General features: G+C 38.5%; 1 protein-coding gene across 5 annotated transcripts in view; it reads right to left on the bottom strand.

Moving 5' to 3' along the window:
- ldah (lipid droplet associated hydrolase) overlaps positions 1-6,701 on the bottom strand; it is a 92,917-nt gene extending 86,216 nt beyond the window's left edge. For all 5 annotated transcript variants that reach the window (XR_002197864.3, XM_013132209.3, XM_034297594.1 and 2 more), the window contains exons 1-2: positions 6,541-6,701; positions 2,022-2,165 (exon numbers count right to left, since the gene is read on the bottom strand). Coding sequence is in view for 4 of the 5 variants with exons in the window: in XM_013132209.3 (XP_012987663.1) it covers positions 2,022-2,157 (136 nt within the window). In the remaining variant the exon portion in view is untranslated. The remainder of the gene's footprint in view (positions 1-2,021; positions 2,166-6,540) is intronic.
- Positions 6,702-14,515: the final 7,814 nt, after the last annotated feature.

Below are 14,515 nucleotides of genomic sequence, written 5' to 3'. Positions count from 1 at the left end.
AACAGAAATCCAGAAAATCACATTGTATGATTTTTAAGTAATTAATTTGCATTTTATTGCATGACAAGTACTTGATACATCAGAACTTAATATTTGGTATAGAAACCTTTGTTGGCAATTACAGAGATCATACGTTTCCTGTAGTTCTTGACCAGGTTTGCACACACTGTAGCAGGGATTTTGGCCCACTCCTCCATACAGACCTTCTCCATACAGATTCTTCTTACGGAGCCACTCCTTAGTTGCCCTGGCTGTGTGTTTCGGGTTGTTGTCATGCTGGAAGACCCAGCCACGACCCATCTTCAATGCTCTTACTGAGGGAAGGAGGTTGTTGGCCAAGATCTCGCGATACATGGCTCCATCCATCCTCCCCTCAATACGGTGCAGTGGTCCTGTCCCCTTTGCAGAAAAGCATCCCAAAGAATGATGTTTCCACCTCCATGCTAAGCGGTTGGGATGGTGTTCTTGGGGTTGTACTCATCCATCTTCTTCCTCCAAATACAGCAAGTGGAGTTTAGACCAAAAAGCTCTTTTTGTCTCATAAGACCACATGACCGTCTCCCATTCCTCCTCTGGATCATCCAGATGATCATTGGCAAATTTCAGACGGGCCTGGACATGCGCTGGCTTGAGCAGGGGGGACATTGCGTGCGCTGCAGGATATTAATCCATGACAGTGTTGTGTGTTACTAATGGTTTTCTTTGAGACTGTGGTCCCAGCTCTCTTCAGGTCATTGACCAGGTCCTGCCGTGTTGTTCTGGGCTGATCCCTCACTTTCCTCATGATCATTGATGCTCCACGAGGTGAGATCTTGCATGGAGCCCCAGACTGAGGGAAATTGACCATCATCTTGAACTTCTTCCATTTTCTAATAATTGCGCCAACAGTTGTTGCCTTCTCACCAAGCTGCTTGCCTATTGTCCTGTAGCCCATCCCAGTCTTGTGCAGGTCTACAATTTTATCCCTGATGTCCTTACACAGCTCTCTGGTCTTGGCCATTGTGGGGAGGTTGGAATCTGTTTGATTGAGTGTGTGGACAGGTGGCTTTTATACAGGTAACAAGTTCAAACAGGTGCAGTTAATACAGGTAATGAGTGGAGAACAGGAGGGCTTCTTAAAGAAAAACTAACAGGTCTGTGAGAGCCGGAATTCTTACTGGTTGGTAGGTGATAAAATATTTATGTCATGCAATAAAATGCAAATTAATTATTTAAAAATCATACAATGTGATTTTCTGGATTTTTGTTTTAGATTCTGTCTCTCACAGTTGAAGTGTTCCTATGATAAAAATTACAGACCTCTACATGCTTTGTAAGTAGGAAAACTTGCAAATTCGGCAGGGTATCTTGGAAAGCTTAGGTGTGATTCAGTGTTGAATCAAATGCCAGCCGCCACAGCAGCTCTCCAGATAAGAGGGGCTGATATGTGTTCTATATAATAGCCTAAACTACCAGCTATTGTACTTGGTGACTTAATCAAGAGCACAATAGAAGGAGATGATAGAATTATGGGATCAAAGACCAGCAACCTTTAATTTAGATTTACATGTGCCACAAATAGATGTTGCCAGTTATTGTGGTAAGTTGGGGGCTGACATTTAAGGGCTGTGACACCCTGGTCTTTTGGACTGACCTTGAAAAAGGTGCATAGTTTAAAATAAAACACAGTACACCTTTAAATACAGTGCTTTTGTAACAGAAAAGTTAGAGCAAAATTTCAACACTTGAAAATAACTGTGATTAACTACACAAGATGGAATAAATGGCAAGGAATTATTTTAATAGTTTGACTGAACTACAAGTTATAAAATTAAACTTACAATAATCTTTTTGTTACAGATCAACTTAAAAATCTAGCCCTAATGCTAAACCTTGTAGGCCTGCACTGAACATCAGCGGCTACTAAAAGCCATATCTAATAATTATCTTGCAATAAACAAACCAAGAATAATACAACTCAGTATACCATGAGTTAAGAAATGCATTCACATGACTTAAGAAATTGCTTTAAAGAAACTCACCTGGAATAATGAGAAAAAGTATTCTGCCAGAGTGTAGGCTACATAGGCCAAATTTTAGGACCTCTGTGACAGCACCACAGCAGTATATGTGCTCTGTGCGGGCTTCATCTGTGTCCTCTATTGCAGAGGATCCCATGTCAAAGGCTAGCAAAAGAGAAAGGCATCAAAATGTTATGAAGCAAATTAGATTTTCAATTTAGTTCAATACATCTGCTTTACATTTCACGTTTGCAACTGATGTTCAACCGGGAGACCATATTACTTTGTCATTTCAGTATTTAATCACATACAAATCTACTTCTACCTCATTGTCTTCGCATTTAATTTCTTAAAAAGGTGCAGACACTTTGATTTTGATTGTGACCTAACATCCCTTTGTCAACAATAAATTTTTTGTCTCATTTGACATTTGAATTTCTGTCAGTTTGAGTGTGTGTGTGTGTTCGTATTTGCACTTCCACCAAAAACTATTAGAAAGTGTAGGTTATATGTTATAAATCAAGACTTTGTGGAGAGCAGCAATTAAGGGGGTGGTTGTCATGATTTTAATGGAAATGACCAGTGTTAATTCTGAGCATGATAGTGTAATAAAATAATGGTGTTATAAAACAATGTGCAACCCCCACCCAACCCATCTCCACACCAGCCAGCCAGAAACTCTACCATACTACAGTTTTTTCACTGCCTATCGATATTTAGAACACTATGATATGTAGACTACGTTTTTTTTTACAGGAAGATTCCAGCTAGGTGACACTAATTACACTATTACTTTCTAAATTAAACGGAATAATTTAACAATCACTAAAAGTCAAAACCAAAGGTTACTACACCATGGAAGGGCAATTACCTGATAAAATAGCTTTCAAACTTGGTAAAGCCCATGAACCATCTACTGAATTCTGTTTGGACGATATCAACGCATGATATGCAACATGGGGACCCACTAAGAATCCTGGCTAGTGCTCACCTTTTCATATGGGACTGTAAATGGATGTCCTGACTGTTATTATTAAAAGTCCCATAGCAATTATGTCAAGAGTAGAGGTGATAACCCCAAATTGGCCCTCATATATGATAACCACCTAATATTCCCAGGCTTCCAATGGGTACATTCCTCCATGCAACAAAAATATAAATGAATGTTTTAAATACTATAGGTACTAAATGATTTCAAACAACAATGTATATTCGTTTCTCTGGATAAGGGTGTCAGCTAATTTATTAAATTTTATTGTGTCACAAAGTTTAGGTTGGTTGTATGGTACTAAATTAGTACCATATAAAATGCCTGCAGATCAACATTTACTGAGTTATCAGGCTGAAACGTTTTGGCTTGTAGTTTAACCACTCACATTAACATTTTATAGAACTGGGACAATTTGCAGCCTCTACGTGTGCCATTTAAGCTCTTATAAAATACCACAAAAACATAATTTAACAATATACTCTTGATGAGACAAAACATTATGACCCCCTGCCTAATATGCTGTTGGTCCTCCGCGTGCTGCCAAAACAGCGCCAACCTTACAAGGCATGAACACTTAAAGGTGTCCTGAGGTATCTGGCACCAATACATTAGCAGCAGATCCTTCAAGTCCTGGAAGTTGTGAGTTAAATCGGACTTGTTGATCCAGCACATCACACAGATGCTTAATTGGATTGATATCAGGGGAATTTGGAGGCCAGGGCAACACCTTGAGTTCTTCATGTCCCTCAAACCATTCCCGAACAGTGTGTGCAGTGTGGCAGGGCAAATTATCCTGCTGAAAGAGGCCACTACCGTCAGGGAATACAACTGCCATGAAGGGGTGTACATGGTCTGCAATGTTGTTTGGGTAGGTGGCACGTATCAAATTGATGTTCACATGAATGGCTTGACCCAGTTCCAATGCACGCATGCCCATTTCTGACAGTGGATAGGGGTCATGTTCACTCTGAATGGTCTGCACACCAAAGGTCTTGCAGCTTCTGAGATGCTCTGACCCAGTCATCTGGCCATAACAATTTAGCCATTGTCAAAGTCGCTCAGGCCTTTACTCCCACCTATTTCTGCTGCATCCAAGACTTTATCCGAGAACTTAATGTTCGCTTACCATCTAATCTACCCAGACCTTGTAAGGAGATTATTAACATTATTCACTTCACCCGTGAGTGGTCGTAATGTTTTAGCTCAGTGTATACCTGTTGGTAGATGAGAAGTCATAGCAGTCATTTGTGAACTCATCTCCTTTTGGGACCATATGGTAGCTGGCCAATAAAATAAAATAATTTTTTGATTGGATAATTTTAACAGATCATCTCCACACATTTTCCTAAATAGCAACAATGTGTGTCTCTCATTTCAGTTATTGCTTGGCCGTGTTCCCCTGCTAAGACACTACCGTCACCTGCCAGATCTTACAATGCCTGAATAGATATTTTAATAAAGAAAGCACTATGATTTTACCTTGCCATTTGAGTTTGAAAATGACAAGGGCATTGGATATGCACACACAAACAAACCAGTTACAAACTAAAGCTATAAACCTGATAAATCAATGTAGTGTATTCGTAAACACCCCCAATCTGAAGTGGAAAGAATGTGAAATTACTTTCAATTTCATTCGGTGAAAATGTAAGCTTGTGCAAAATAAAATTAAATCTCTCGTGGACAAGCAACTTAAACATGGATAGAACTGTAGATCTGTCATGACACAATTGTGTGTTTAAGCTAACTGTAGTGGTATTAGTTCACTCTGGACAAATCTGAATTTCACATCATAGACCTGCTTGTAATTTTCAAAGAGAAGGACTTCAATTTCTTCTCTTAACACATATGGACCAGGAATATAATCAAGCATTTGAACCATTTGACCAATTAGAGGACCATTTCCAGAACTCAAAACTTTGAATTCCAACATTCATCTGATATTAGCTCTGTTGCATTTCCTAATTCAAGTCTTCAGACAGCACTTTTCCATGATCCCGAAATCAACAATAGATTGACTGGTAGAGTAGACTTAAATTTGTTAGTAGCCTAGTGGAATTGTGTCCTTCCATAAACTCTCTTGCATAGCTAAATGAAATTTGCTTGAAGTGGAATGGCGATGACAGGACATGGGCATTTCCTTCCATGTTCACCCTCCTTTGGAGGATGGAAGATAGGATGCAAGAGGTGACAAAATTGGATAAATCCCCATAATCAAGTGGATTCCATCAGCCAGGATAGTCAAGGGTACCTCAGAGATATTGGATATAACAACATCCTTGTCCCAGACCTATTATTGAGAATCAATGTTGTATTGAAGGGGCATTCACAAACGATTCATTCTTTTTTAACACATTTTTTGGTGAATCATGATTAATCTCAGTAGGATCTTTGGATCATTGAATCTCATTCACCGGAAGGAAGGATTAACAATATGAACAGTGATTCATTGCTCTTTGAATCTCGTTCACAGAAAGAAACGGAGACAAAAAATGAACGATGATCCACGGATCTTTGACACTCGTTCACCGGAATAGTAAACATAAAGAACATGGTTTCGGTGATGGCTGTAAAGCATGATATAGTGTAGCATTTACTCTTAGTTAGCCTTAACAGTGGGACTACGGTTTCTTCATATTCCAATCTTTCCCATCTCTTGTTAGGAAAGACTTGTTTTTTTTACTGAAAGATTTCCATAGAACAAGTGCCTATGAGTTACATGGATTATTAAATCATTACTAAGAATATTGAAAACATATTGGTTTCCATTAATTATTTTCAGACTCGTTGCATTGGTCCCTAAATTATTTTGCATCCAAGGTGCGTACGCATTCCAGCCTGAACTAAATGTGACATTGAAACAAATTGTTAATAGAAAAAAATAACAATGGCATTAAACCAAAAATGTATGCTGCAAGGGTTTATGGGTATTATGACTATTTGGTCAATAAATGCAGAACGAATATACTTGGAAAATGGAATGAATACACCTCAATTAATGTTCTACATGTCAAAGTTTCTACAGTACACTTACAGGTAGGTCCCTGGATATTCCCTGTTTTGTGTAAACATAAAATAGAAAGAGACTAACATAAAATTGACCACATAGAAAATCTGTTGAACGAAACGTTTCGCATCTAAAGCATTTTGTTTAACAGAATTAATAAACCTGTCATTTCAGTTTTAGCCTCACCCCGTGGAGAGATCCTCATTTATATTGCGGATCTCGCTCCGCCTCTTTCACTCTGAAAAACCTTTAACCGAGCTACACATGCGCTAGATGTGCACTTTGACACAGACATAGTAAATACGTTAACGTTGCCATAAAGATGAAATAGCTGAACATTCCGAAATGTGGTGTAGGGTGTCGTGCTTAGGTTTTTGGACATGACAACCACATGCCAATTTTCTCATTTCGTAAGAACAGCCATCTCGGACAGCCGAACTGTACTGTAGCTAGCTAGCAAATACTGCTGTTCGTTAAGTTTGGCACTAGACTAGCCATCCCGCTAGCTACTCCCTTCAAATTGCCCTGCGACGATTACATACCAAATGCTTTCTCAAAATGAAATGTATTTCCCAGCTACTGTATTCCAAATCAATCGCTAACGCTGGTGATGGCGGTAATGGCCCCACTACTACTTATGAGCCAATGGAGACTGAAGCGGACCGAAAGAGTTGTGCTCACAAGCACTCTGCCAGTAGCACTGCCGATGACGTCATGAGTGTATTGTAATGAGGAAACCTTCAGAATAAAAGCGCCAATGTCAATATATTGCATACAGAATTACTCCCTTTTAAGATGGTAACGTCTAAAGATATGGCATTTTTTCTAATGAATGCAAAGATCAAATAATATTATAATTATGTAAGTTTCAAATAAATTAATTTGAACAACCACCGGTTCCACGGAGGGCCGAGTGTCTGCAGGTTTTTGCTCTCTCCTTGTACTTGATTGGTTAATTAGGTCACTGATTGGTTAGTTTCTACCCTCACCTGGTTGTGTAGGTATGAACTAGGAACCAATTTATAGGAAAAACCAAAAACCTGCAGACACTCGGCCCTCCGTGGAACCGGTTTGACACCCCTCTTTACCCAAATTTGGCCTAAGCAAATTGCCTAATAAAAAATAAATAGACAATGTAAGACTTTACTGGATTCTTGACAGGATTATTTATACCCTAATGAGTAAATCTGGAATGCCATGATTTACTCATTAGGGTTTAAAGAATCCTGTAAAGATTCAATTAATCTGGGAAAATATAGAGGGCATAGCCAGAAGCACTTTCTAAGCCACCCCCCCATTGGCTGCAGTGCAAGACTCTTTAAAAAAAAAATTGGACTTTGTAAAGTGGAACATGGCATTCGAGAGTTACTTACTCGGGTATATAGAATCCGTATAAAGTGTCATTTACTTTTTATCCATTCCCTCAATGTTTTATTCCCATGGGTCTCCTCTGCACATTCCAGCATTTGCTTGTCATGGATTTTTCAGAGCTAATCAAACTACTAATCTTGGCTGAAAATACACAAATATTATTTGGGTTTTGAGTGTTAAAGACCAGATAGTTTTCAGGCTAAAAATTTTGAAACATATCCTGTTGCAAGACCTTTGCCGTCATAAAAACGTAGACCACTTGGCAGACACTACAATTAATTAGGTGGTCTGCGAAACATTGAGGAAATGGATAAAAAACATGTTTTTATTGTGTTGTTTATTGTTTCCCACTATGACCCATAAGGTTTATTTCGAAAAGTGTCACATTTTTAAGATGGAGCCCTAATTTGTCCTATTTGATTCTACATGATACTTTTAATCATTTGTTTGTGAGTGGGAAACTCAGAAGTGCACTTTATATGTAGGTAAAAGCCATACATCCAGTGTGCATTACTGCACTATCACTCAGAGCACATAACCTATATGTGTGTGTCACTGTTCTGCAATTACTCATTGTTCAAAGCAGTGATCAATGCAGATTTTTTTTATTATTAACAAAATATATTTACCTAAATAATGCATGGCTAGCTCCTGGTGCCTTAGATTATTACAGACAATGACTAACATCTGTCTGTATTGTTCAGCTTTTAAGAAGAGCAAGCCTATCGTTCCTGACACCTGTGCCACAACGTCGGTACAATCATAATTAAATATCTACACTACCGGTCAAAGGTTTTAGAACACTCACATTTTCCCAGTTTTTATCAAAATGTAAGCATTTCAAGTACATTAAATAACCTGAAATGGTTCAAAGGTAAGCGGTCAACTAAGAGGTAAGAGGTAAAAGAAAAAAGTTTAGGTCACATGAAAAAAATGTTGCATTTCACAAAAGGACTTTTTCAGGGAACAAGTAATGGGTAAACAACTTACCGCTGTTCTGCAGCAATGGTAGTAAATTAAGATTTGAAAGTTTATGTTAACAATTCCTTAAGCTGTCCCAATTTTTGTTGGTTACAAAAATATAACCTGCCTGTATAATAGCAATGTTAGAACATATGTGTTACTACAACCTCTTACAAATTATTTGGACAGTATTTAATTGCAGGAAGTAGTATATTGCTATTCTAATGGTAAGAAAAAGGCAATCAACAAAGGGAGACAGACCATTAAAACTCTCAAAAGTGTTGGTCTTTCCTTAAGAGAAATTGCAAAAGAAAGCTATGGAGTCAGTTGGTACAGTTTCCTACACCATCAAAAGATACTTGGAAACTCTGACAGGAAGAGGTCTGGCAGACCCAAAGCAAGTTTCAGAGCGTCAACAGTACAACAGATTCAACCACAGCTTAAAACTGGTCAAAGTAAGCAAGTCTCAGTTTCAACTGTGTAGAGAAGACTTTGAGCAGCAGCCATTATTAAGCTGGAAAAATAAGAAAAAGACGCTTGTCTGGGCCATGAAACACCCTCAGTGCACTATTGAGGACTGGAAGGTCTTATGGAGCAATTAAACAAAATTGGAAATCTTTGGTTCACAAAGCTGGGTTTTTGTACACCACTGAGTAGGAGAAAGGATGGTTCCACAGTGTGTGACACCAACTTTCAAACATGGAGGAGGAAGTGTGATGGTCTTGTGTTCTTTTGCTAGATCCAGAGTAACTTGCAAAGAGTGAGTGGTACCCTGAACCAAAACGGCTTAAACCCCATTGCATTAGTTTGGGGTGAATTGTAGGATGAATGAGTCTGTTCGGCTTTTATGCCTGCATACGGTGGCTACTTTGAAGAGTAACATTTTGCTAAAAAAAATGATTCCATTATTTATTTTTTTGTCTCAAATTATTTTTTTGTTCCATGCTTTAATTTCAAAGTACCTTAAGATATGAATCTGTGTTTTATTGAACATTTATTAATCTGTTCAATACTTCATACAAACCCGATTCCAAAAAAGTTGGGACACTGTACAATTGTGAATAAAAACAAAATGCAATGTTGTGGAAGTTTCAAATGTCAATATTTTATTCAGAATACAACATAGATTAAACAGAGAAAATGTATCACTTTAAGGGAAAAATAAGTTGATTTTAAATTTCATGGCATCAACACATCTCAAAAAAGTTGGGACAAGGCCATGTTTACCACTGTGTGGCATCCCCTCTTCTTTTTATAACTGACTGCAAATGTCTGGAGACTGAGGAGACAAGTTGCTCAAGTTTATGAATAGGAATGTTGTCCCATTCTGGTCTAATACAGGCTTCTAGTTGCTCAACTGTCTTAGGTCTTCTTTGTCGCACCTTCCTCTTTATGATGCGCCAAATGTTTTCTTTGGGTGAAAGATCTGGACTGCAGGCTGGCCATTTCAGTACCCGGATCCTTCTTCTATGCAGCCATGACATTGTAATTGATGCAGTATGTGGTCTGGCATTGTCATGTTGGAAAATGCAAGGTCTTCCATGAAAGAGAAGACATCTGGATAGGAGCATATGTTGTTCTAAAACTTGGATATAACTGTCAGCATTGATGGTGCCTTTCCAGATGTGTAGGCTGCCCATGCCACAGGCACTCATGCAACCCCATACCATCAGAGATGCAGGCTTCTGAACTGAGCGCTGATAACAACTTGGGTTGTCCTTGTCTTCTTTAGTCCGGATGACATGGCGTCCCAGTTTTCCAAAATGAACTTCAAATTTTGATTTGTCTGACCACACAATATTTTTCCACTTTGCCACAGTCCATTTTAAATGATCCTTGGCCCAGAGAAAACGCCTGCAGTTCTGGATCCTGTTTAGATACAGCTTCTTTTTCGACCTATAGAGTTTTAGCCATGGCACAGTGGATTGTGTTCACCGACAATGTTTTCTGGAAGTATTCCTGAGCCCATGTTGTGATTTCCATTACAGTATCATTCCTGTATGTGATGCAGTGCCGTCTGAGGGCCCGAAGATCATGGGCATCCAGTATGGTTTTTCCGGCCTTGACCCTTACACACAGATATTGTTCCAGATTCTCTGAATCTTTGGATGATATTATGCACTGTAGATGATGATAACTTCAAACTCTTTGCAATTTTTCTCTGGGAAACTCCTTTCTGATATTGCTCCACTATTTTTCGCCGCAGTATTGAGGGAATTGGTGATCCTCTGCCCATCTTGATTTCTGATCGAGACTGCCACTCTGAGAGGCTCTTTTTATTCCCAATATGCCAATTGACATAATACGTTGCAAATTGGTCCTCCAGCTGTTCTTTATCTGTACATTTAACTTTTCCGGCCTCTTACTGCTACCGGTCCCAACTTTCTTTGAATGTGTAGCTCTCATGAAATCCAAAATGAGCCAATATTTGGCATGACATTACAAAATGTCTCACTTTCAACATTCGATATGTTATCTATATTCTATTGTGAATTAAATATAAGTTTATGAGAATTGTAAATTATTCCATTCCTTTTTTACTCACAATTTGTACAGTGTCCCAACTTTTTTGGGATCGGGTTTGTACATGCACTGTATGTACTTGAGTAGTATTGTGATATTGTCTAATGTGCTTATAGCGTGAACAAACTGCATGCACAGGTGTGAAGGTGGACCATCTCTGCTGCACTGGCTAAAGCATCATCTTCATGCAGATAATCCAAGTATTTATCTTGCTTCAAATACCGGGCCTCTAGTCTTGCCTGGTACATGGCACCAGTCTCCCTAATTCAGGTACTCACTTGGAGCGCACAGTGATTTTTTTTCCTGGGAAAATATATCGGCAGAAGTAATGTCATGTGGAGTATGGAAATTATAAGGTAAAGGGCTCCAAGGCACAGTTGTGCTCAAAACTTTCCCTACCCTTGGAGAATTGATAATATATGTACCATTTGTAAAGAAAAGGTGTGAGCAGGCATAACACATCTTTTATTTCTTATGGGATTCACATTCAACTGTAGGTCATAGCAGAATGGGACAATCATAAAACAAAACATGGCAACAAAGAAAAAATTTAACTGATCCCTGTTCAAAAGTCTGCATACCCTTAGTTCTTAATACTGTGTATTGCCCCCTTTAGGATCAATGATAGCGTGCAGTCTTTTGTAATAGTTGTTTATGAGGCCCCGAATTCTTGCAGCTGCCCATTTGTCTTGGCAAAATGCCTCCAGGTCATGCAAAGTCTTTGGTCATCGTGCATGAACCGGATGTTTGAGATCTCCCCAGAGTGACTCGATGATATTAAGGTCAGGAGACTGTGATTTTCTACTGTAACCACAGGACGGTCAACTTGGCCTTGTGCTTAGGGTCATTGTTGTACTGGAAAATCCAAGAGCGCCCCATGCACAGCTTTCGTGAAGAAGAATGCTAATTGTCTGCCAGTATTTTCTTATAACATGCATTTTCTAATAATATTCACAATTATTAGAATTTTCACTAAAGGCCCTCTCCAAACATAGCATTTATGGTTGTGACCATAAAGCTCTATTTTAGTCTTGTCACTCCAAATTACAGTGTGCCAGAAGCTGTGACGCATGTCAAGGTGTTGTCAGGCATATTGTAACCAGGCTTTTTTGTGGCACTGGCGGAGTAAAGTCTTCTTTCCGGCAACTCGACCATGCAGCTAATTTTTTAAAGTATCTTCTCATTGTCACCTTGAAACAACCACACCGTCTTTTTCCAGAGCAGACTGTATTTCTCCTGAGGTTACCTGTGGGTTTTTCTTTGTATCCTGAACAATTCTTCTGGTAGTTTTGGCTGAAATCTTTCTTGGTCTACCTGACCTTGACTTGGTATCAAGAGATCCCCGAATTTCCCACTTCTTAATAAGTGATTGAACAGTAATGACTGGAATTTGCAAGGATTTTGATATCGTTTTGTATCCTTTTCCATCTTTATAAAGTTTCATTAGCTTGGTACACAGGTCTTTTGACAGTTCTTTTCTGCTCCCCATGGCTCAGTATCTAGCCTTTTCAGTGCATCCATGTGAGAGCTAACAAACTGATTGACTATTTATACACAGACACTAATTGCTATTTAAAAAGCCACAGGTTTGGGAAATTCACCTTTAACTGCCATTTCCACCTGTGTGTGTCACCTTGTGTGTCTGTAGCAAGGCCAAACATTCAAGGGTATGTAAACTTTTGATCAGGACCATTTGGGTGATTTCTGTTATCATTATGATTTAAAAAGGAGCAAACAACAATGTGATAATACATGGCTTCATATGATCACTATCCTTAAATAAAATACTTTTTTGCATGATATGTCATATTTTCAAAAACATTATGAGCACAAACCTTGAATCGGTGAGGTTAGAAAATGAAAAGTTTAGGATGTGGGTTAAGGTTAGTTATCACAGCACCAGGGTCAAGATTATGGTTAGGGTTTGGTTTAGGGTTAGAAAGAAAATAACTTATAACATATTGATGTTGTAGCACCACTACTTACCTCCTGTTACAGCAAGTTCCTGCAGGAGCCATGGGTAGAGCACCATATTCTTTTCAGGATTTTTACTCGAACGTTACTTTACCTAACGTTATATATCTTACAAATTCAGCTGTCGAAGATTTATGTAAAATAGGCTGTGTGGTCCCTTGAGACCAGGTTGGATATAAAACCAAATATACCCATATGATTAACTGAATCAGTGTAACACTTTAAAATATAAATTCCAGATTCCACACTCTCTGCTCTGCTTTTTATCAATATTTTTAGGAACATAACCCTGCCATGTCATGTTATTGAAGTCTTCAACTTGTGTGATTAGGGCTAAACAAGTGAACGTCACAATGAGCTGGGATGTGGGTGTCAAAACATGTTTTTTCCCATTCAATCGGTGCCCAGCTAAGACCTATACAACCAGCTGAGGGGAGATCCTTTCCAATTAGTGGCATAGTTAAAGATCAAGTACAATGTAAGAGCAAAAACCTGCAGAATCTTAGGAACAGAGATCTCTGGTTGTGGCTTCACCAGATCATGCAGTTTTATGTTCAGGACCAAGGTTCAAGAATGACACCTTAAAAGTATGAATGTGTTTCTATAATGTAAATTTGGGTGTTCTATGTAGCTAATGTATGTTTCCTTGTATAAGAATGCTCACTTAGTGGGGCATGCTTAGCCTGCAGTATATAGGCGTGTTGGGCCCATACAGTAATTGTAAGAGGTCACCAATATGTTATCTTTTTCTGTTACACTGGGACTGTTTCTGGACATAAATGGAGTAACTGAACCTTGACCAGTCAAAATTAAGTATCCTTACACCTTTGCATTGCAAATCTTGTAATTTCAACATGCAGGAGAACTATCACATTCTGGTAAAGATGACTTAAGAAGCTTGGCTTCAGATGGAATTGTCAATTGCTATTTTATTGTTAAAATGGAAAGAAAAAAATAATTGCTACCAGGCAGAAATTCTAGTATTCGTGTTAGCATAGTTCTGGTAACCAGACAACTTTGTCATGGTTACTGGAAAGAAATGCTGTATAGGTCTGATCAAATGTACAGTGGTTCTCAAAAGTATTCGAAAACCCCTTTCAGATTTTTTTTATGTTGGTTTAATTAGGATCGGCTTTGCAACTGATCAACAGAAATAAGTCCATAATGTCCAAGTGAAAAATAAAATATGCTTATTGTTCTAAATCAATTAAAAATATAAACAGTTGTCTTTAGAAGTTACACCGGAGTCCACCTGTGTGCAATTAAGGTTTTGGAGGTTCCACAGTTGGTTAGTACAATCCTACCAGTCAAAAGTTTGTGGTCGCTTAGAAATGTACTTGTTTTCCAAACAGAAGCAATTTTTTTGTCCATTACATTACAAACAAATTGATCTGAAATACAGTGTATTTCATTGTTCATGTTGTAAATTACCATTGTAGCTGGAAAAGACAAATTTGTTATGGAATTTCTACATAGGTGTACACAGGCCCATTATCAGCAACCATCAGTCCTGTGTTCCACTGGCACACTGTTTGCAATTCCAAGTTTATCATTATAGAAGGTTAAAACCCTTTTGCTATTCTGTTAGCACAACTGTTGTGATGATTTAAAAAGCAATACAACTGTTCTTTAGACTAGTTCAGCATCAGCGTTTCTGGGTTTGATTACATGCTCAAAATGACCAGA

The sequence above is a fragment of the Esox lucius genome, chromosome 15 (genome assembly GCF_011004845.1).
Source record: "Esox lucius isolate fEsoLuc1 chromosome 15, fEsoLuc1.pri, whole genome shotgun sequence".
Lineage (NCBI taxonomy): Eukaryota > Metazoa > Chordata > Actinopteri > Esociformes > Esocidae > Esox > Esox lucius.
This window is presented reverse-complemented; position numbering and strand designations above follow the sequence as displayed.